This window comes from Hevea brasiliensis, chromosome 7, assembly GCF_030052815.1.
Source record: "Hevea brasiliensis isolate MT/VB/25A 57/8 chromosome 7, ASM3005281v1, whole genome shotgun sequence".
In the NCBI taxonomy this organism is placed as follows: domain Eukaryota; kingdom Viridiplantae; phylum Streptophyta; class Magnoliopsida; order Malpighiales; family Euphorbiaceae; genus Hevea; species Hevea brasiliensis.
In genome coordinates, this window is record NC_079499.1 from 99,392,956 (window position 1) to 99,416,016 (window position 23,061).

Here is a 23,061-nt window from a genome sequence, read left to right on the forward strand (position 1 = left end):
TTTTATACAATTGTCAAAACCTTTTATTATTATTATTATTATTATTATTATTATTATTATTATTATTATTATTATTATTATATAAACCAAAAATATTTACGCATAAAGAAAAATAATTTTCTTAAAAAAATCTAATTAAATAAATTATTTATTAAAAATATTATTAAAAGGAATAATTACGAATCTTAAATATGGAGAATACTTAATATAAAAAAAATACTTTTTTCAAAAGAAATTCAACACATACATTCTAAGTACTTGAAAATCAAGAAAAAATGAAAATGAAATTAAGAAACAATGAAAATGAAAATAAGAAACAATGAAAATGACTCACCAATGCTTAGTCATTACCGTTCAATTATTTACTATTAATTGAATATTTTTTCAAGAATGCAAATCTTGAAAACCTGAGTCTTATAAAATAATCCTGCTTTAACCATAGACAAGGAAAGAGCCTAGCTTTGCCATACAAAAAAGTCCAAATATGACCGTCCTACACCTATATATAAAATAATGAATAAGCTTAGATGCTATCTCCCTTCCCCCTCCGAGTGGTCCTTCTTGAAAACTTTCAACAAATCTTTGCAAGAATTTCAACCTCTCTTTCCTTTTACATTGCAATTTTCATACTTTATCCTTTCACTCGTTTGGTTTGGATTTGCTTTCCTTGAGACAACTTATTGAGTCATTTTCTTTGATGTTTGTTTAAGTGAGGTTATTAGCCTTAATCTTGAAATTAAGGCAACGGCTGAGTGTTCAGAGCTCAAGAATGGATTCTCATGTGGAGAAGGTCTATGTGATTCTTGGGAATGATTTACAAGATGGATTCAAGACTCTGGATTGGGCACTTAGGAAATGGAAACCCAATCCATTCTCTATAGTCATTCTTCATGTGACTTGCAACATTTCCAAGGACTTCGTTTACACCCCATGTAAGTTTTATGATCTGAATTTGAGTTTCTTTTATTTTGTTTTGTTTTGGTGAGAACTCAAGTGGGTAATGGGTTTTTCTTGTTTCTTTTTTGTTGTTCTGTTTCAGTTGGGAAGCTCCCTGCAAATTCTGTGAGTGAAGAAAAGCTGCTAGTTCTTAGGAAGTATGAGCAAGAAAAGATAGAGAAATTAATCTCCAAGTACATATCTTTCTGTGGGAAGGTTTGTTTTCTTTGCTTTCTTTGAGGATTACTGGAATTCAATTCCTTTCTTCTTCTTTTTTTTTTTTTTTTCCTTGATTTTGTCTTGATAGTCCTTAGGATTTTTGCCTTCTGGTTATAGGTAAAGGCTGAAATCTTGAAAGTAGAAAAATCTGATGAACCCATTCATAAAGTCATAGTAGATTTGATCTCAAGACTCAAGATAACCAAATTGGTCATGGGATTAACATTCATGAAGTCTTCATCATGGTATGAATTTTCATTTATTGTTAAACTATTTTCTTTTAAAATATATATATATCTTTGAGAAACTGTTCTGAGAATTCCATTCTTTTATTGATTTCTTTCTCCATAGGAAATCAAAGAATGCAATCAGTGGATCATTCTACATCCACCAGCATAAACCAAATTTTTGCGAGTTCTTCATAATATGTGGAGGGAAGTTGGTATTGCTTAGAGGAGAAAGTGAAGAAGCAATCATGGAGGATGATCAAGGAGTCAATGTTGCAAAAAGGGGTAATATAAAAACTTGGCTAGGAAAAATGTTCACAGAAGGAAGAAATTCTAGCCGCATGTCTGCCTCATCAAAATGCCTAGAATCAAAAAATTCACAAAATCAGTGGGAAAATTGTGCCTTAGAGATTCATAATTATTATGAGCATTTGTTGTCTTTGAATTTGGATGAAGAGATTTGCGAGGAAGAGAATGAAATTTTGCAGGCTGGTCCATTGGAAGCAGTTGTGCAAGATCCCACTGATTCTACCATGGTAAGCAAATATCAGAGATATTTTCTGCAGCATGTGGCCATAATTCTCTTCTTTATCCCAACAAGGAACTGAATGTGGTCATAATCAGCCTTGTTTACTTAGGAAGTAATGTCTATGTTAAGTTTAACAAGTCTGCTTTATTGAAAATTTTCTTTCTAATCCTTCTTTTCTAGGTAAATAAATGTTCACGTGACAGATGTTTCTTGATGTATGGCCACAAGTAGTTTGGTTTATTAGACAGTAATTATAGGTTTAGGTTCAGCCAGTCCACTTGGCCTACCAAACATCTTCTTTCTGATACATCTTTTTTGACTCTATGGTCTTGTCATGATACCCTTGGAAGTTTCCTGACAGTGATGGGTTAATAGATAGAGGGTTGTTTGGATGCTTGTTTCTCAATGATTATTATCAGAATTAGTCTCTATTCTGTTCTCGGATATGTGCATTACAACTTGGATTGTCCTCAAAGATCATTTTTATTTGCTAATAATTGCAATGGTTTTCTTACTCCTACCAAAATGTCAGAGTGTGGCTTCGAAAATGGAAGTCATGAGAAGTAAAATAGATGACGCACAGAAAATAATCCAGTTGAAAAAGGAAGAGGCTAAGCTCAATGCAGAAAGGTCTGCAAAAGCTGAATGGGTTTTGAGTGTATGCAATAGCAGGGTAAAATTCAAAGCTTTCTCATGGTTTGTTTAATTTTTACTTCTATTTTCTCACTGAAAAGAGATTATTCAATGTTTTTATAGGTGGAGGAGCTTGAAGCCAAGATAAGAGAAGAGGTCACGACTCAAATAGAGATAAAGAAATCATTGGATAATGAGAAAGAGCAAATTCAAGAAATTATGAGTGATATTGCAGAAAACGAGAATAGATTAAACTCACTTCTTGAACTCAAATCAGAGCTCTCCAACAAGCTCCAGTTATCAACTTTGGCAAGATCACATGGAGAAGCTCAACTAGAGAAGGCAGTCCTTGCAAGAGCAGAAATGGTGAGGGAGATCGAAGAGCTAAGGCAACAAAGAGACGTTCTTCAACGTAGAATTGAGTTTTGTAAAGAAAAAGATGCAATAGGAATGGTAACAAAGCATAACGAGATAACTTGTGGCTACAGGGAGTATACTGCAGAGGATATTAGATTAGCAACAGATGGTTTTTCAGAGAGTCTGAGATTAAAATCCAATGGTGATTGGACCAATGTATATCGAGGACGTATTCATAATTCAACTGTTGCAATCAAAATCCTCAATTCTGAGACAGGATTCTCCAGGGAAGATTTTCTAGACAAGGTAATGCTTGTACACACGAAATGCCCTTTACATCATTTTTCATTTTTGGTATAATGGACTTTGACAGGGAATCGAACCGGAGACTGTACAGTTAGAGAAATTCTAGTACCACTGAACTAGTTCATCGTCAGAGCCATCCTTGTTTCTACTCTACTGTTACTAAAAGTGATCTTTGATATGCAGGTTAAGTTCCTGAATAACATTAGGCACCCTCATTTGGTTGCCATGGTGGGTTTCTGCTCCGAGCAAAAATGCATCATTTTTGAATACCTGCACAACGGTGGCCTAAGGGAGATCTTGTTTTCCTCTGAAAGAAACAATAAGAAAAGAGACCGGGTCCTCCGGTGGCGAGATCGAATCCGAATAGCCCACGAGGTTTGTTCAGGTCTAGCCTTTCTACACTCGGCTAAGCCTAGGCCCATTGTTCATGGTCACTTGACCGCATCCAACATCCTCCTGGACCGCAATCTAGTTGCTAAGATAAGTGGGTTTGGGCTGAGCCAATGCTACAATGAAAATTACGATATGCATCCCGATATTCGAGCTTTTGGAGTTCTGTTATTGCATCTTCTGACTGGTAGAAATTGGGCTGGGCCTTTGGAAGATGCAAAAATGGATCGGTCGACCCTTGCTGGGGTTCTGGATGAGAGGGCAGGACAATGGCCGTTGGATTTGGCTGAGGAACTCGTTGGGATAGCAATGAAGTGCATGCCCTGTAACCTTAGGTCTGATACAGATTTCAGTATAGCAACAGTAATGGAAGAGCTTGATAGGGCAAGGAAAAGGGCTGATGAGACAGTTGCTAGAGGTAGATGTGAGTCTTTTGTTAAAGGAGGTGTTGACAAAGAAGAGTCCAATGAAGTACCTAGCATTTTCGTCTGCCCTATATTGCAGGTAAGGCTTCAGTTTAATAAAAAATAATTATTTTTAAAACAAGTATGACAGGTTCAAGGTGTCCAGAGAACAGACAATCTGCAGCCCATTCACCCACTGCAGACAACAATGAAAACAATATTTAGTCCCAACGTTAGAGATTGGATGCATCCAATACTGAAAGCTTATTACTAAGCCACATGCTTGATGGCGATAAAAAATAATTTGAAAATCACTTTTGAAAGCACATTATACTTCTATAGTGATGTTATGTTGGATTGTTGGGTGCAGGACGTAATGAAGAACCCACATGTAGCAGCAGATGGATTTTCTTACGAGTTAGAAGCAATAGAGGAATGGCTGGGGACGGGACACGATACTTCACCAATGACAAACTTAAGGCTTAAGCACAAATTCCTAACCCCTAATCACACTCTTCGTTCCCTCATCCAAGAATGGCACAACAGGAAATCCAATGTGACCTCATGATATGATGACGATGATGATGCATTTGTTTTGCAGATTACAAATCATAATAATAAACTTCATAATTCTTTGTTTCTTTTCAACATGCAAGAAAAACAGCAGGGTTTATAGCTACAAAGCTGTAGTTTGTGCAGGTTCAAGATTTATTTTGTAAAAATTTATTGATATCAACATAATTTAACACCCCTTTTATCAGAAGTTCCTATACTTATCCAATTCTCATTTTCTAATCAAAGAAAAAACAAATTTATTCTGACAAAGTGGAGAGAGAGAGAGAGCTATGAAGAGAGAGTTCAAGTACTCGGAACGTGTAATTGTGCTTCTCTAGCAGAAGGTACAAAAACAAGTTCAATAATACAACAGAGGCTTTACCCAAAGCCAGAAATACCTTCTTTTCAAACAATCTTTTGACTATTGACATAATATGAATTGTTTTGACTATTGACATAATATGAATTCAACTATGCTATTTTCTATGACAAAATACAATGTCATTTAGTTCAGTGATGAATGAAATTTCTTGATTTCTTGCGGTAGAATGAAATATTACTAATACTATACGTTGAGCTGCATTACCTCCAATCTCTGTGGCCCCAGTATAAGCAAACAGCTTCTCAGCCTAGGAACTTCACAACTACTGATAAGAATGGAGTGTGGTCTGCTAAAAGTCAAACAACAAAGTAAATGCCAGAAAAAACTGTAAGTTATGTACGCGAACATCTTGAGCAACAGAAGAACCAGGAAACTTTTCTAGGAAGGGAATAATTTGCATGTAAAGATGGATCAGAAGCCAAGTCTTCAGGATGTGACCATATACACACCCCTCTCTCTTGTCGGGTGCCAGGGACTGTGTTATCAAGTACCAGTGCTATCAAGAGAGTCACCACCATGTTCATGGACATAAGCGCATTTACCGCAAAATCAAACTAGTGGATGAACCATAAAACAGAGACAGAGAAAGATCAACTTTTGAATGTCAGGAGGAGAACAGAAAACAGAACTGAATATGCAAAACTATACAAAAGAATAAACGCTCATATATTACTCATGCATGTGTACATTGATTAGAAAAGAAAATGGTAAGAGCATACTTGTTTACTGTTAGTGTGGACTGGTCCATTTGATGCTGCCGCATAAGGAACAAAATAACTTGGTAATATCAAGCTAGATTCAGGTTGATACTGCTGAAAATAGGCAGGAATTGACATACCAAGGAACAATGAAACACCTACTATTGCGATGTTTCTAAAACTTGATGTTTGACTGTACTGCAAAGTTGAGAGACCCAATGCCGTGATAAGGCCCCACATGAAGCAAAGTATGGAAGCAGCTAATGCCAGTGGTATAGAAGCAAGAATAGCACCCACTTTTCCTATTGAACACAAGTAAAAAAGTTAATATGATAACTCACCCCATAGAATGTACTCAATTCATTGCACTCCTAAAAGAGAGGATTAAATGCCAAGCCAATCTGTCATTGAGTTCCTGAAAACTATCTCATATTAAACCATGCAAAGTATTTCAAAATTTACCTTAATTACTCTGATGTGTGGGCAAATCAGCAAACTCATAACTATGCTATGTCATGAAGGATTTATGACTTTCATGTGTGCATGCAGAAATTATATTGCACAGAACGTGTTCAAACAGGAAGCCATAGATTTCTTGAACACTATTTTAGGACTAATTTCCAATCTCAAAAGGCAAAAGAAATTTTAATTTTCACTTGGACGCCTAATTCAACCTATCCACTATGTGCCCTAATTAAACGTGTGGTTAAGAAATGACTCTGCACTTAAAGCCATTTCCAGAACTCACCTTGTGGCTGCACTCCTCAACAGACATTCAATAAAAATAAAAAAGGAATAGGCACCCTGGAGGATTTCACTCACAATCTTGGCCTTTTTTTTTCAAGTTTAAGGTGTTTACCTACAAAAGAGAAGAGGATCAAGAAAACTGCTCCAAGAACTACAGCCCTTTGATTAGCCACCTTTGTTATGTTGATGGTATGCACATTTTCTGTTAAGGTTGTTGAACCGGTACCAGAACCCCACAGTCCAGCCAATATACTGCAGAAGCCCTCCAACCCAATTCCTCTGCTGACAATTCCTGGAGTTGGAGACTTTGAGTTAACTTGTAAGGATGCAGAGTGATACGTTCCAACCTGTATACATTTGTTACATTTGCATCAATATCATAGTTATAATTCTTTGGTCATTCAGTTCTCTTACATTGACATAGAATAAAAATATCTTTAAATCAAACAATCAACTTGGCTTCTCTCTTAAAACTTCCCACAATAGGTGAAATCATAAGCCCTGGATTATTTGTTTATTTTTCTAATTTACGGGAAAAAATATGTGCTGTGCCTGTTCATAACCATAGAAGTAAATCATGACAAAAGTTCTGACATATTGTGGACAAACAAACTACAAGATGATGGGCATCTTAGCAATGCATTTGTTTCTCCTTCCCTTTTTTCAAAAAAAATTTACCCTGCTAATTTTCTCCTTATTTTCCATAGAAATACCCTTCTGCACTATCTTATGGCACTTTTGACTTATGAATAGTAGGGACTATAATGTGAAGTTTGGGGATAAAAGCATGTAGTGGAGGCTACTAACCGAATCCACTGATGCAATCAGTGACACAATTATCATGATCAAGGAAGTCCTTAGATGGAAGATTGGGACACCCCATTGCAAAGGGTAGGGAATTCTGACCCACGCAGAAGTTCTCCATGCATTAGAAACATCGGTCCTGCAATGCTGCATTGTATATGCATGCCTTCTACATGCATCAAGTAAAATATTTGAACTTGGTATGTCAGGGCTGCATCCTTTGTAATCATATGCTCCACCAGCCGTCAGAAAGAATGCATATGTCCATATGATCATGACACTCAGGGGGACCTGCATTGACAAAAAACAGTAAGATTATCCAAGTAACGACAGCAACATTTGCCAGTACAGTTCTCCCTTGGGCTTCATCTTTGATTGTGAAGGGATAGTATTTAATTGGAGTACACATTAGTTTCAAAACTCAGCATCGACAAACCAATATTAAACAGAATAATGAAAGAGCTAGGTAGGCGGCACAGAGAACTAAGAAACATACCGCATAAATTCGGAATAAGCGATGACCAAAGATGGATAATCCGCGAAGATACTAATAAAGAGGCAACAAAAATACAAAATTAAGTGTTTTAAACACTTCCAAAACAATTAAAAGAATTCAGATGAAAAATTACTAACAAATTAGTTGTACATTAGATATAGAAATTTTGAATGCAAGGATCTTCATATTAAAAAAGCAAAAGGTCAGGCATTTAGATTGCTTAATCTTCACTCACCAGGGCGAATACAAGAACCAATAGTATCAGAGGAATGCTAACTTCCACACAACTACCAGCTTGTGGAAAACCATAGCTAAAAAATGATAAACCTACTGCAGTGACAGTTGGTGCAACCACGACTGGATTAATCAATCTGTAAGACATTAGTATACAAAGAAAGAATTATCAGATAGGTTCTTAGAATTTATGTTGCTTTCGACAATAAATTTTTCAGTTCCACAAAAAGAAAAAAGAAATCACCAACAGATCAATGTAACAGAATGTTATGCATACATAAATCTTTTCCATTTAGCATAAAGAAACCAGACATTTAAAAAAAAAAAAAAAAACTCTTTCTAAATGCTACACTATGCAACTAGAATTGATTTACAAAAGAAATCCTATGTAAGTAGCATCAAGATAGCAAAGGACAGTAGCAACAAACCTAGCATGTATTGGATGACAAAATAAGCATTATATCTCTCGAGATGCACTATAAAAAAACAACATAAGCAACCTCTTTGCTTACCTTAGAAGAAGGGACATTAAACCAGTGAATCCCAAGATGCTTTGGAATATTGAACCAACGATTATAGCCCCCTGGAGCTCCCTCATTATGTGTCTGAATTTCTAATTTCAGTGAGCATGAAATGAAAGGTTAAAGCAGTTAATCAAAGGAAAAATACAATATTCATGATCTGCAAATCTCCTTGATGCTTGAAACACAAAGAAGGCAGCAGAAGAATTATCGCCACAATTCTCACATATCATTCAATAAGAAGTTTGACATTATAGTTTATGTTTGATATTTTGGTTTCGCTATTTTGGGGAAAAAAGTTGTACGTGTTGGGATGCAAAAGGTTTGCTAGGAATTTGGCATTTTAAAATGCATTGGTGGCAAAGCTAGAAAAATGTCATTGTTTAGTGCCAAGCTTAAAGCTGACAGATATATCACTTCAAAGATTTTTCCTAGCAATGAACTTACATGTTCTGAGAGATTCCGATACTCCTCCGCATTCATGATAACTAATGCTGGTGCCAAATACACAAATGAACTCCCTTGAACTAATGGAAGTCGGGTACCAAAGTAGGAGTGCAATATTGTTGTAATGCCAGATACCAGCAACATTGTAGATATCACTGTAGCAGTGTCCCTCTGTCATTATTTATGTAAAGAAAGATATAATTTATAAGGCTCTGTCGATTACATTCTTGAAGTGTATTAAGCAACAAGATATCCATGAGAATCAATGCTTACATCTGTTCCTCCCATGGCTGGTACGATGATCAAGGGGATGAAAATCAGTGAGCCAGCCAATGATAAATAGTGTTGCAGGCCATAATACATAAGTGGCACTGCAGTCAAGGGACAAACAGGTAAGGATCAGGGAAAGAACTAATTTCTAGGAAACTTAAGGGAACTCAAAAAGGAGGGGGGAAATCATCGTTGACTGAAAGACCGAAGAGTCCCACAATGGTAGAAAATGATCTGTGGCTTTGCAACCTTTGACAAATCAAAATTCTCACTTCCTTTAAAATCTAGTTAAATTTTTGGATCTTTGAAATCCAAACCTGCAGGGCGTGTGGATAGCATAATTTCCTAAAACTCATGACATAAAGGTCAAGTTGACAAGTTCAAAAGAGAAAACAGTTAATAGACCTGACAGCTTAAAAATAAACTAGATGAAAGGTTATGATATTAAATGCACAAAAGGACTATCAAAATGGAATTAATTTTGAAATACTAGAAATTTCACAGTAGTTTTAACTACAATGTTCAAACTTTTTGGGCTCACATTTTTCAATAAACTAAACTTTGGAAATTGCTAAAAAATTTGAGAAGACGATTGATGGACATTAGTACAGAGTCAACAAGAGTTCTACATGCCAATCCTTAAGGTCTCAAGCATAATAAGAGGTGAATTCTTGACAATGCAATTTTTGACCTCTGACTATTTTCCCCTCATTCATTTGCTTGACTGGTACTCTGGTATCCATGTCTACACTTCTGACAGAAAGAGAAAGATTGCTGCAATTACACTAAGCCCGTTTGAAAATATTATTGTGGCTTCATTCATTAAAGAACAAAGACAAATACATGATACTCACTAATCACTAGCTCTTTCAAGTTCCAGTTATAGAAATAAATAATCTTCATCTGCTAACAAATGTAACAGCCACATACACAACCAGCTTTCTAATTACTTTGTGCAGCTTCTTATTTTAAATATACAATGTGTTCCCTCTTCGAGTCTTAACACTAAATCATATTGCTAATAAAACAGTGCTTTCATTTCCGCATACGAAAACCCATTAAGGAATAAAACGGGGTCAAAGACAAACCCATTAAAAAGGGGAGAAAAAGAAGGAAAAAAGAAAGGCTGAAGAGTACAAACCGAAACCAGGATTATCTCTTAAACCCAATCTCATTCCACTCTGTCTGAGCCACCCTCCACTGTCAGGATCATCCCCACCCGGATAAATCTCAATTCCAATATCAGTTCCAGCATTTTCTTCTTCTTTCGTTGGCTCCAGAGCCGGAGTAGGTGCCGGGACTTCGTTTCCGATACCATATGCACTCCCATTCCTGGTGCTACTCCCATTCACATTCACATTGCCATCTCCAATTGCATTTCCATTAAACCCAACTTCCCTTTCCTCATCCCTAACTCCCAGAACAGATTCGTCTCCTATTCTCCGCCTTTTGTTCTCATCTCTCAATCCCAAGTTCCTATCATTTCCATTCCTGAACTCATTACCTGACCTAGACGCTGTACCCGAAGCTGGTTCAATTTCTGAACCTCTGGCAGGCCTGGTCTGACCAAGAACCGGGTCGATCTCCATTTTTGGGGACGACCCACCGTTCTTTTGATGGTTATGACCCCTCTCCAAGTCAAAACCAGTCCTGCTATCAAACTTCTCACTGTTGCTTGTAGAGGTCTCACTAGAGAAAGTAGAAACAAAACCGGTTCTCTTGGCCCAAGATCTCAGCTCTCTTGGATTATGATCAGTTCTCGGCACAAATGGATCGATCTTTGGCAGCATAGAGCCTAGTTTCTTGATAGACCTAGCTCTTTCTCTCTGTGGCTCCGTCTTGCCTACAGAAGCTGAGCTCGACCCAGTTTCCATTGCAGCTTTTTCTCAAATGGGTAATGAATCGTCAAGAAGATAGCAAAAAAAAAAAAAAAATAGAGTAAAAACTCAAAATTATAGAAAAAGAACTAGAGCATAATGAAAGAAAAGCAAGAATTGTTGAGAGAGAAGCATTGGTGAGGAGATAAACAAGCAAAAAGAAATAATTAAGTCTTCATTGTAATGCTTATTTTGCTAATCATAAGCTGTATGGATCGGGGTTGAGTACTGAGTAGAACGAGTTTTTAGTGTGAAAACTACGGGAGACATCACATGGCATCTTTTGTTCTCTCTCAAAATACGGCTGGCGGTTGCTCTCAGTTGTTTTCAGTGGGTTCATAATGACAATAATGCCCTTCAGTGGCCGTTGGGAAAGCTGGCGGCTTATAGAAGATGTGGCACTCCAGACAGAGAAGAGGAAGAAGATGAAGAGGATAAAAGAACGAAGGAATCACCTGTTTTTTTATTATTTTATCCGTTTAATTCTCTTTTTTTAAACTTTAGTGGAAAAGGTTCTCTTTTTGCTTCAAGCTGCCACTGGCTAGCAATTGGCATGGCATGATCCTGAGGATTCTTCCATTTTAAGTCTCTTCTCTCTTAGACCAAGTTAAGTGAATTAGAATAATCAGATTCCAATTGGTCAATTCGATTTCAAAAAGAATTAATCCAACGGCTAGAATATATTTAATTGAAGCCGGGCTCAATTTAATTCATCAAAAATTGAATTAGGAATGAGAATGAATGAAAATAATTTTTTTTATGAGTGTTTAAAAACTCATTTTTTTTAATTTTTATTTTCTTTTTCGTAAATGAAGAATTTGATTTCTATAATTAAGGGAATCACTACTTTTTTTTTCTTGAATCTGAAAATTAAAACACCAAAAATGGAAGTGATTAGCTTGTTAAAAACTAAATGCTTGATGTTACCTATGTACTCATTGGAATGTTTTAATTTACATTTTCACATTATTAATTAAAATAAAAATATAAAAATAATTCAAATAATTAATTAAAAATAAAATTAAAAAATTATAATTATAATTATAATAATCTATATTATATATAAATGTATGAAACAGAATATTGACTTTACCCAAATTATACTTCATTCATAAAATTAATTATAATTATATTTTTAATATTAAGATAAATTTTAAAGTTTGTATAAATTAAAAATTATTAATTTTAGAGTTCATATAAATTTAAAACTCTTAATTCTACTTATACATAATTTTAATTAAATATAAAATTTTATATAATAACCTGAAATTTTAAAATATAAAATATATATATATATAATATTTAAATATTATTTTGTTATTTTAATATATTTTATGAAATTATTATGAAGTTTTAAATTTAATCTTTTTGGAATTTTGAATTTAGACTATAGGATTATATTCTAACTTTTTTTAAAATTTAGTATAATTACTATTATTAATATTATTATATTTAATTAATAAATTAAGTAAGAGTTTATCCTAAATATTAATAATAAATAAATATTATTTTAAATTAGGGTATAATAATGATATTTTAATTATATATATATATATATATATATATATATATATATATATATATATATATATATATATATAAGTTGATTGATGTGACCCATTTACTGCATCTTTCGGTGTGCATCAGTGTAAGAGAATTAAAAAAAAAAGAAAATGATTTTCGAGCTAGACCATGCAATTCCACCCACCCTCTTTTTTTTTTTTTTTGTTTCTTTTAATCTTTTCTTCTCTCTCCCCATCAACCCCATTTCAATCCCCATTTTTATTCCAGCCAATCACTATCACCACCAGCGAGCTAGCCAGACCAGACCCATGGTGACCGGTGAACCTCCAGCCTTGAACGACGGCCAAAGGTGCAGCAGCAGCGTGAAAATGGAGGAGAGAGAGAGAGAAATACGGGCGAGGCAGCAACTTTCAAGCCTCGTTCTGACGCCATCCGATGTTTGTTTCTGGCAAGGCAGTGCTCATTCAACTTCTGGCACAACAAGCTCCAAGACTCGACTAGCCTTACTTCCAATGGTGGCCAGAGAGAGAAGATTCGACAAGGGAAAGTTGAGATAAAATCAAATGGCTTTCGTTAATTTTCGGCCACTTTTTCGGTGATCTGATTGTTGAATCAGAAATTTGAGACCATCAATGGACTTAGGGAGACGAAATCTTCGAAATGGGACCAGCCCTGCTCCGATCGGACACCGTTTGAAAAAGTGATCATCGAACGGTCCAGATCGCTTAGTGAGAATTTTGAGCTTTTTCGATTTTCAAAAATTAAAAATAATTTCATGATAATTATTAACAATTTTTGGGCATAATTTATATGTGATCGGATCGAAGATAGCTCACCGGGGCCGGGACCTCATTTTCTGCCATATCCGATTATCCGGCGGCCTGTCTTAGAACATGGTCGATATTATAGTCAATCCTAGCATTTTCAAACGTTCTGGATGTGTTCCATGTATCAGATTTGGCATAGGTAAATCCGAACTCTAAGTTGCTCAATTTTTATCCCATACTGGGTTTAGAATAAAATTCATAAAATATTTGTCGATAATAAAAAAAATTATGATTCCTTTTGCAATAGCCTTATAATATTGTTAAGGACTGCGAAGCAAGTTTATAGAATTTTTAAAGTTAGTTTGGATAGTTTTTGAAAAATATTAGTTTTAAAGTCTTATAATTAAATTGTCTGATGTTGTGATTATTGTCTAGTTTGGAGGGTTCAGGAGGGGCCATATAATGATGATGAGATATGGCTTGAGTTTAGAAGTATTATTTAAACCATTTTGCAGGTTGGGTAGGTCCTAGGTATAGGGGAAATTCTGTCAAATTTTCGATATAAATTAGGCTGTCTGTTATCCCTTTAGAGTCTTGTTTTGAATTAGTACTAATAAATTTATAATATAATTATTTAGGTGATTGAGGTCAGCTATTTTCTTTCACCCAATAGCCATAATAGTCCCCAGTGTACAATGAGTAGATATTGATTTTATTTATAATTTTAATATTATTATTTATATAATGCATGCTCATGCATCACTTATACATATACACATGTAGTTGAATATTAGGCACACCTTTTATTGCATTAGTACTTGTTGACATTGCTGTTGCTATTATTTTATGGTGATCTGGAGCTGTGTGTGTGAGTTGATGTGTATGTAGATATAGGTAGGACGGGTAGACGCAAGTGAAGCTTGACTTGCTGGGACCCGATCCTTATTATGGATAAGTTGGGGTAGGCACGGCTTTGAGTTGATCTCGCTGGCCCCCTACATTTGGATATTAAGAGAAAGTCCATCTTTGAGTTATTCTTGTTGGCAGAGGTTGAAACTAAGAGAGCTGGGTAGGCGGTAGGGAGATCAGCTCCCCATATATGTATGTGTGAGTGCTCCAGATTGCCTTTGGTGTGATTTAACTTGTTTTGCTTGGTTTTATTGAGATGATGCATTTCATTTCTAAGGATGCATTAGAATTAGATAATTATAGAAATTATATGTAAAACCAATATCTTACTCTATGAGTAGAACGCTCACTCTTGTTTACCCTATTTTTCCAGGCTACAGGAGGAGTTTTGTTTTTTCAGAGTAACCTGTTTTCTTCCTCGTAGGTTTAATATCATTTATTTATTTATTTTATTATTTTCTAAATTTAAAATCTAAAACTCCGTATGTATTAGCAGTAGTATGAGCCTTGTTGGAGACTATGTTAATTTAAGTTTTTGATATCAATAAATGAAAAATTGTATGATATTTATATAGTTTATAATTGATTAATTCAGGGTTGAGCTGGGCTCTCCTGGCTTTAGATTTTAATATTTATCGGGTTTGGTTAACCCGAATAAAAAATATAATATAATATTTTATTTTCTTTCATTTGGGCCCTTATTATGGATTTGGGATTAGTAAGGCTTACTACGGGCATCGGGGGTTTTATGCCAGCCCAGGTCCTAGTACTGATCCGACCCATGGGTTCAGGTCGTGACAAGAGTGGCATCAAAGTTTAGGCTCTAGATGTAACACCCTGAACCTCCGAGTTATGAATAGTATCATTTTTGGTCCGTGACTAGTACTATTCAAAGACACCTTGAGGACCAAAAATAAATAGAAAATTAATTGAGATAGATACAATAAAAATTCAAGTGACCCAAAAATATAAGGATTCACCAGGTATATTGTGAAAGAGGGATTATGACCCGATAAGGGGCATTTTGGTCAATTCACTTTAAGAGTTGATTTTTTTGACCAAAAGATCAATTTAATTAAATAAAAATAAATTATTGAATTATGAAGAAATATTGAGGAAAATTTAGTATAAATATAAAAAGAAAAGAAAGGAAATAAAATTGTAAGTTTTATGACATTTTTGACACAATTAAAATTTTTAATCGAAATAAACTAATTTTGGGAATAAATATATATAAAAGATAAGACAAATTAAAAAGTCATTTCTTCTTTTTCTTTCCCATTTAGTTACCACCCACTCTTATCTCCTTCTCTCTTTCTTTCTTTCTTCTTCTTCCTTCTTTCTCCATTCACACCCATTCTCAAAACTCAATTCCTTGCTTTTCCTCCATGGGTTTTCTATCTAATTGGTAGAGAACATCAAATTAGCATTTGATTTAGAGATTAAAAGCAAAGGGAAACAAGAGATTAGAAGAGGAACAAGATTTGGAAGAGATTAGAAGTGGGGAAAATCATCAAGTGAGGTAAGCACTCTTTTTCATGCTTGATTTACCAAGTACGTTTTAAATTAAGTTTGGGTGTGATGAAATAACATGAGAAATTGAAAGGAAACATGTATGGAAATCTAAACTAGGGTTTTGGCCAACTTAGAGTTTTTATATATTTTAGTTAAATTGATGATAAATCTAAGTTAAATTGAAGTAGTATGCATGATTGGGAGTAGTAAGATTTCATGGGATTGCATAAATTGAATTATGGAAGATTAGGGTTCATGGCGAAATTGGGTTTTAGTGCTAGAGAGTGAAATTGGTGTGTGTAGTGTTAAATTATGATCATTTGAGGTTTATTTAGTTTGAATTGACATTGGGTTGATGAATAGAAGTAATGAAATGGTAGGATTAGGGAAAATTGCAAACTTTGGTGTTTGAAAATTGTGAGGTTTGTGCTAGGAAGTGCCATTGATGTGTCAATGCTAAATTATAGTCATTTTGGGTGAATTAAATGTGAATTGAGGTTGGTTAATAGATGTAACACCCTTATGTTCGGTAGTGCGTTCTACTGTTCCGGTGACCAGTACTTGTCCGGACAGCTAGAATGCCTAGAACTACACTTAAATGTTAGTGAGGAGACATGAAATAATGAAATACAATAGAGAAAAATACAAGAAAAATAAAGGAAAAATAAAAGAGAGCAAATGTAACTAAGTTAAATGAGCCAAAAATCGTAGCGATGGGTGACCGCACCAGGAAGTGGTGGTGTGGATCGTTAACTAGCCCTGAACTACAGGAAATCCTGAGAAATATTTTTAAGACTTAAATAAACATCTATTGAAGTATAAATGACATTAGAAATGTCAAAGAAAAATTAATTAATTAATTAATTAGTACAAAGAAAAACGAAAAAAATCAAAAATCGACAAAAATCGGTGTTACCGAAAAATCGGGAGTACAACCCGAATAGGGGGCATTTTGATCATTTGACACCTAGAGTTGGCTTTTGACCTAAATGTAAATGAAAAATAAATAGTATTATGAAAAATGGAATTAAATATAAAATGTAATTTAAGAGAAATTAAGGTCAAAATTACAATTATTGAAACCTTAGAATATAATATAATTAAACTATATTTAGTGGAGCACTAAGTGGACACATAAATACTTAAAATGAGAACAAATTTCCCCACTCACTTCATCATCCTCACCAAGCTCTCTAATGGCCGAAAATGGTTTCTCTCAAACTCTCCCATGGCCGTTTCATGCAAGTCCTCATCTACCATGATTCAAGCCATGATTCCTATAAGTGTCTTCATTAAAAGTGGCCTACACACCTTGGGCAGCCTTTAGGGAACAAGAAAGAAGAGATTTAGTGGAGATTTAAGGAAGTCCACAAGAGGTAAATAATCATTTCTTCATCCTTTCTTTGTTAAAGCTTGTGTGGGTATTGTGGTGAGTTGATTTGTGGAAGAAATGTTGAGGTTTGATGAGTTATTAAAGTGTACCATTTTGGGCAGCCATGGAAGTGAAAGGTAAGTGATTTGTTCTTATATGAATTTGATGGGTATTGAAGTTAATTAGAGTGCTTAAATGTATAAGAGTTTGATTTTTATGTATATGTGTGAATTGTGAATGTAAAGTGAGATCACATGTTGAAATTAGGAAGCTTGATGTATATGAGCAATTTGGGCAGCCTTATGGTGAAGTTGGAGGGGTTTAAATTCATAAAAGGTTTGTTGAATTATGGTACTAAAAGTGGCAGCATATGTATATGATTTAGTAGAGAATGAATATGTAATTTGATGATGGAAGTTATGTGTAATGGTTAGGAGTATTATGTGTATATGTTGTTATAAATGGACTTTATAATTTAAGAATTGTATTTGGTGTATTTAAAGTCATTGTATTCTGCCCAAAGTGACTGTAAAATGAAGTGATAAATAGTTGTGGTATGATACAAATGCAGAATCTGGTTTGGGAATGAAGTATGGTTAGTTGAATGTGTGAATGGTTAAGGCTTCAAAAATGTGTTAAGGGCAGTATGCGTTTTAGGCTATAAATGGAATTGTGACTCTAATTGGTATGAGGCCAATTGGAGGTGAAACTAGGCACAAAATGTGCCAACTTTCATGAAGAAAGCCTACCTAAATTCTGTCCAAAAAGTGACATGAGAATTGACCAAATCCGGATTAGTGACTTTGCAAACCTAAAAATTGGCCATTTGAATAGCAGTCAATATTTTGGCCATAACTCACTCAAAACAGGTCCAAATGACCTGAAATTTATACCATGGATATCTTAGACATAGAGCTACAACTCTTATGAAGACACCAAAACCCAGAAATGACTATAAGCAAGTCAAAATGCTTGCACAAATTCGGGTATAAAAACTGCCAGAATCGGAAATGACCTAAAAATGACCTAAGTTTGCCATTTTAGTGCAATTTGTCCAGCAATAGTAAAATGACCATAACTTGGTCTACTAAACTCCAAATGATCTAAAATTTGTGGCAAAAGTTCATTAAGATATAGACCTACAAGTTTGTAATTCTGACCAGAACCCAAAAACTGAGGAAACTAGGTCATCCGGCTAAGTCAAAACAGCATACCAAAATCCGATAAATTGCAATAAAATGCAATACACTTAGAAATGAAATTGGTAACATATGCCAACACTTGAGGACTATAAAATGTGATATATTTGTAACATTAAAATTAATTCATCTAGTGTGCATTAAAGGTCAACATTATAGGTTGACTAATGAAAGGAATGGTATCAATAAAATTTAATTATGGAACCTTATGATTAGAAACAATTTAAATGAGTACTGAAACACATTAAATTGTGTATTTCAGTTAAAAAGGATATTGAAAAGCATAAGAAACATTGAGTTAAGGCCTAGAGGTGACTCAAATTAGGTCTATGCATAATACTTTTTATATTCACTGCTTTTACTAGAAACTTTATTTGGAGAAATGAGTTATGAATAATTTTTTATTGTTTTGGCTTTGGCAATATTATTTGGAAATTGTTGTGTTGCCTACTTTGCAAATGCAAATTTTGAGATAAAATGTGATTTGTGGTTTGTATGAAATATTTAAATATTGTGATTTGAAATTATTTTTGATTCACACTTGGCATGGCAATATCACTATGTTCCTCTTCCATTTATGGGGTGAGTATGACTATATTCCTCCCTCTTTGACTTGTCAGTCTGAGATGAGTATGGATGTTCATTATCTAGCTAGCTACCTCCCTCATTGATTTCAATTAGTGGGTTGAGTATGTCTTGTCGTGATGTACAACACGACATGTTCGGAAAAATTTGTGTCATGACCTAATTTATGTTATTGATTGACAACACTGTGTTATTAAATTGTTTGATCAAATTTGTGTTATATGAGCTTTAAAATTTGTGACATGAAATTGTGAATTATTTGAGTCGTAAATTGTCAATAAAAGTTTTATATACCGCATTTTAAATTGTTATTGTGCACCACTGAGTAAATTTTACTCAGCGATAGCTTTTTCATTGTCACAGTGTAGACAGCATGCATGAGCAAGAGAGTAGGCTGTTTGTGCTACACTTTTAGGATTTTGCCGGGTATATTGAGTATACCATCTTTTTTGTAATTTTTGTTGTAATGTATGTGCACTATATGTATAGATTGTACTTGGTCTTGAGCAGTTGTAAACTAAAACTGTAATATATTTATTTCTTATCTCAGCTTTTGAACTACTCAATCATTTTGTAGTCTATCTTTGGAAATACTGAAAATTGATGTTGAATTGAGTTTGACAAATATTGAGAAATTTATTTGTGTTGAACTATTATTGGGGTTTGGGATTGAACAAATATATTGGAAGTGTTTTTTTTATAGGTTTTTGAAGAACTATTTTATTCAAAATATAGACGGTACTCTGCTAAAATTTTTATAAAATTTGTGGCTATTTCAGACCTAATATGTGATTTAACTTCGATAAAAAAATTTTAACACCTGTCAAAAGTGCTTACCACTGTAAAAAGAAATAAGAAAAAGGTTTAAAATCCCTTGTAGTATATCTAATGGGTTATCAGTAGACGAAGTTTGATAATTCATTAGGTATACTATGGGATCATGTTATGCCTTGTGGAAGGGTAATGTGTGACAATAAAAGTAATTGAAGAAATGAAAAATTGAACTTAGGGCAGAATTTTGCACACTAAATTCAGTGTGTTTAGAAGCTCATAACTTAAGCTACACAACTCCAATTGGTGTGAAACCAATTGGAAACGAAACTTAAGACATAGGGCTAGAATTTTCATGAAGATACCCTGCCCCGAAAATGAACTTAAGCTACCGAAATGAGCCTTGAACTTAGAGACAAAATTCTGGAACCTGCAGAATTTGATCATATGAACAGTAAATTTTGCATGGCTATAATTCTCTCTAGAAAACTCTGATTTAGGTGATTTTTAAACCGATGGAAACTTAAGACATAGTAGAACATTTCATATAGAGAACTTGAGGCCAAATTATGGACTTAACCCAATCAAACTGCTAAGTAAAGTTGAATCACTGAATCTGCAGAAATCTGAAAATCTGCAGATTTACCAAATAAATAGTAAACTTTGCATGGCCATAACTCGCTCTAGAAAACTCCGATTTAGGCAATTCTTGACCAATGGAAACCTAAGACATAGTAGAACATTTTGTATGAAGAATATTAGATCAAATTATGGACTTAACTTGATCAAATTGCTAAACGAAATTAGATCGATTAATCTACTAGAACTGAATCTGCAGGATGAATAGTAACTTAAATAGTAACCGTGTTTTGGTCATAACTTGAGCTACACAACTCTGAATTAGGTGATTCAAAAAGAAAAATAAAGTTAAGACCTAGATGAACAATTTTAATGAAGAACACCTCACCAAATTATGATCGAAACTAGGTAAAAATTGGGTTCAAAGATTGGGGCACCAAGTTGTCCAAAACCAAAACTCTCTAAAATTTGCAAAGCTAATTTGGGATGCCTTAGACATTCATGTAATAAGTTCTTGGCAGTAATTGAGATGCGTATTGAGACATTCTATTTGTGTATTTTTAGTAGAGAAAGAGGTTAGGACGGACAAGGAATAGTGAGTAAAGAGAAAGGAGAGCATTGAAGGTTTGTGCACAACTAACCTTTTCTACGTTTTTAAACTTGTAAATTGCTTGGAATGTGTTAAATTAAATGAGTTTGCTTTGAACAAGTTTACTTTGACTGAAATACGGTTTTTCTCCTGCATTTAAGAAATTTGGGTGTTGCGACCTTTATATGGATATTATGATGAATTTAAATGTATTTATTGGTTTATAAATGTGATTATTGAGTGGAAAATTTTTGGAAACTGTTTTGAAACCACAGTTAGCATGACAGTCTCTTTCAGAACTCCCCAGTAGTAATGTCTAATTAGGGTTGATAATTGATATTGATTATGTCTCCCATTAATAACGGTTAGTGGGATAAGACTACATGAGTACTCATTAGCTAGCTAGCCCTTCCCTCATTAATAATGGTTAGTGAGGTTGAGATTGCTTTGTTGTGGTGTACAACACGGCACTGATCATGAAATTTTGTGTCATGGCCTAAACTGTGTGTTGATGTTGGCAACACTAATGCTTTGTGAATTATGATTTATGAAGTGTGATTTCTTTTTTGAAATGTTATTCCAATAAATGGCTCTTATGGACTTAAAATTATTGTGAAGTTTTCATGCTTAAGAAAAATGTGATTTATTATACTTTGACAAATTGTGTTTTACCTTAAGTTTTAAAGTTATTAGTTATGCACCACTGAGTGATATACTCAGCGATAAGCGATAACTTTTTTATACTGTCGCAGGTAAGGGAAAGGAGAAGACTGCTGAGTGAGAGACTTGAAAGCAGCATTTTGGTATTGATTGTGGGTATTTACGTTAGGTATACCCTTGTGATTCCTTTGGATGTATTTTGTATCTATATGTATGGATGTACGGACATTGAGCTGTTTGTATTAAAAAGTACTGCATTACTAAAGTATTTTGAGTTTATAACTATTTGTATTTTATTTTGAGACTTATGAAAATGTAGCTTTTGCAATATTTAGTCTATCATTATTTTCAATGAATGTTTACATGGAATTTTAACTATTCTCATGCAGTTTTTCGCAAAAGAATTGATAAGATAAAAAGCTATAATTTGTTTTAAAATCCTTTGTAACATAACTAATGGGTTATCGGTAGGTGGAATTCGATAATTCATTAGGTATGCTACTGGAATATGTTATGCCTTACCAGGGATAAGGGGTGACACTAGATTCATGGGAAGTTGATATCTAGGGATTTAAAAGGAGTCTTGCTAGGAGGTCACATGCAGAGTATAGGATCCTATTTCATCTTTTTTATAAATCCTTATTTCTAGATTCTGAGTTATACCTCGGGTAATATAAGAGTGCTTCAGTTAGTGTTTTGATTTTTGTGAAATATATAGAGATGTGAAATAGCGTTAGCAGACGTATTGAGGTCTGCCATGGGCAAACGTATTGCAAAGAAATGGTGTGTTTCCATCATAGTGGGGTTAATAGTGTGCCTATCTAATGCAAGGAGCAAGGACATAAAGGTGATTTATTGACAGTATAGCTACCCAAAATGGGAGTGAGGATATCATTGCTGGCAGTCATCAGTAAATAGCCAGTTAGAGTAAGTTCATGGTATCAGTGGATTCAGGAGAGATAAAAGAGTGGGAAACGTAGTATGTTGGGATGTACCATAGTAACTATGTAATATTCTCGATATTTGTGCTATACGCTGTAGATTATAGTACTGACATGAGATTATTGTGTAGAGCTGCTTGCTTCCCTATGGTGCACCAGGATGGAGTGTTTGTGAATAGTCTCTATTTTGGTACAATTATGCCAGACCAGGGTTCTATTTCTGTAGAGGAGTTAGGAAAACTTCTGGTTAGGGTTTAAGACGCTTCAAATAGAATATCAAAAGTCACAGTTGGGTGATAACTAGAGTCAATAACTCGGTCATCTTAACTTGAGTGCAGAGTTATAGCATAAGTGACGCGAGACTAGAGGTTTTAGTATGGTTGCAGTGTAGTGATGACACCTATTTAGTGGGATCATATGGTGATATGGGGTCTTGGACAGTTTTGGCATCACAAGAGATGTTTTGCCTAAAGATTTGTATGAATAGTATATCCCTTGTGTGTTAGCAAGATGCCAAGTACAACCTTACTCCCTCGGGAAAATCGGAGGCTAGGAATAAGGTTCATAGCCTGTGAGATGATACTTTAAAGAGTTATAGCATGATAAGAGAGTAAATGA

The 23,061-nt window shown here is 34.4% G+C and overlaps 2 protein-coding genes across 4 annotated transcripts; one reads left to right on the forward strand and one right to left on the reverse strand.

Annotated features, from left to right (window-relative positions):
- Positions 1-477: 477 nt before the first annotated feature.
- LOC110664229 (putative U-box domain-containing protein 50) lies at positions 478-4,764 on the forward strand. Its single transcript, XM_058150272.1, has 8 exons — positions 478-932; positions 1,040-1,152; positions 1,273-1,400; positions 1,507-1,918; positions 2,444-2,584; positions 2,668-3,207; positions 3,391-4,101; positions 4,372-4,764. The coding sequence occupies exons 1-8, from the start codon at positions 770-772 to the stop codon at positions 4,567-4,569; spliced, it is 2,406 nt and encodes an 801-aa protein (XP_058006255.1). The 5' UTR covers positions 478-769; the 3' UTR covers positions 4,570-4,764.
- Positions 4,765-4,864: 100 nt separating this feature from the next.
- LOC110664228 (nucleobase-ascorbate transporter 11) lies at positions 4,865-11,583 on the reverse strand. 3 transcript variants are annotated; one of them, XM_058150273.1, is made up of 10 exons: positions 10,297-11,580; positions 9,159-9,256; positions 8,886-9,056; positions 8,430-8,530; positions 7,919-8,054; positions 7,684-7,734; positions 7,191-7,478; positions 6,496-6,730; positions 5,658-5,938; positions 4,865-5,492 (listed from the first exon to the last, which is right to left on the reverse strand). In XM_058150273.1, the coding sequence occupies exons 1-10, from the start codon at positions 11,027-11,029 to the stop codon at positions 5,271-5,273; spliced, it is 2,316 nt and encodes a 771-aa protein (XP_058006256.1). In that variant the 5' UTR covers positions 11,030-11,580; the 3' UTR covers positions 4,865-5,270. The 3 variants fall into 3 exon arrangements, 2 of the variants coding, with proteins under 2 accessions (XP_058006256.1, XP_058006257.1); XM_058150274.1 differs by having other exon boundaries at positions 5,344-5,532; positions 10,297-11,582; XR_009150111.1 differs by lacking the exon at positions 4,865-5,492 and having other exon boundaries at positions 5,792-5,938; positions 6,385-6,730; positions 10,297-11,583.
- Positions 11,584-23,061: the final 11,478 nt, after the last annotated feature.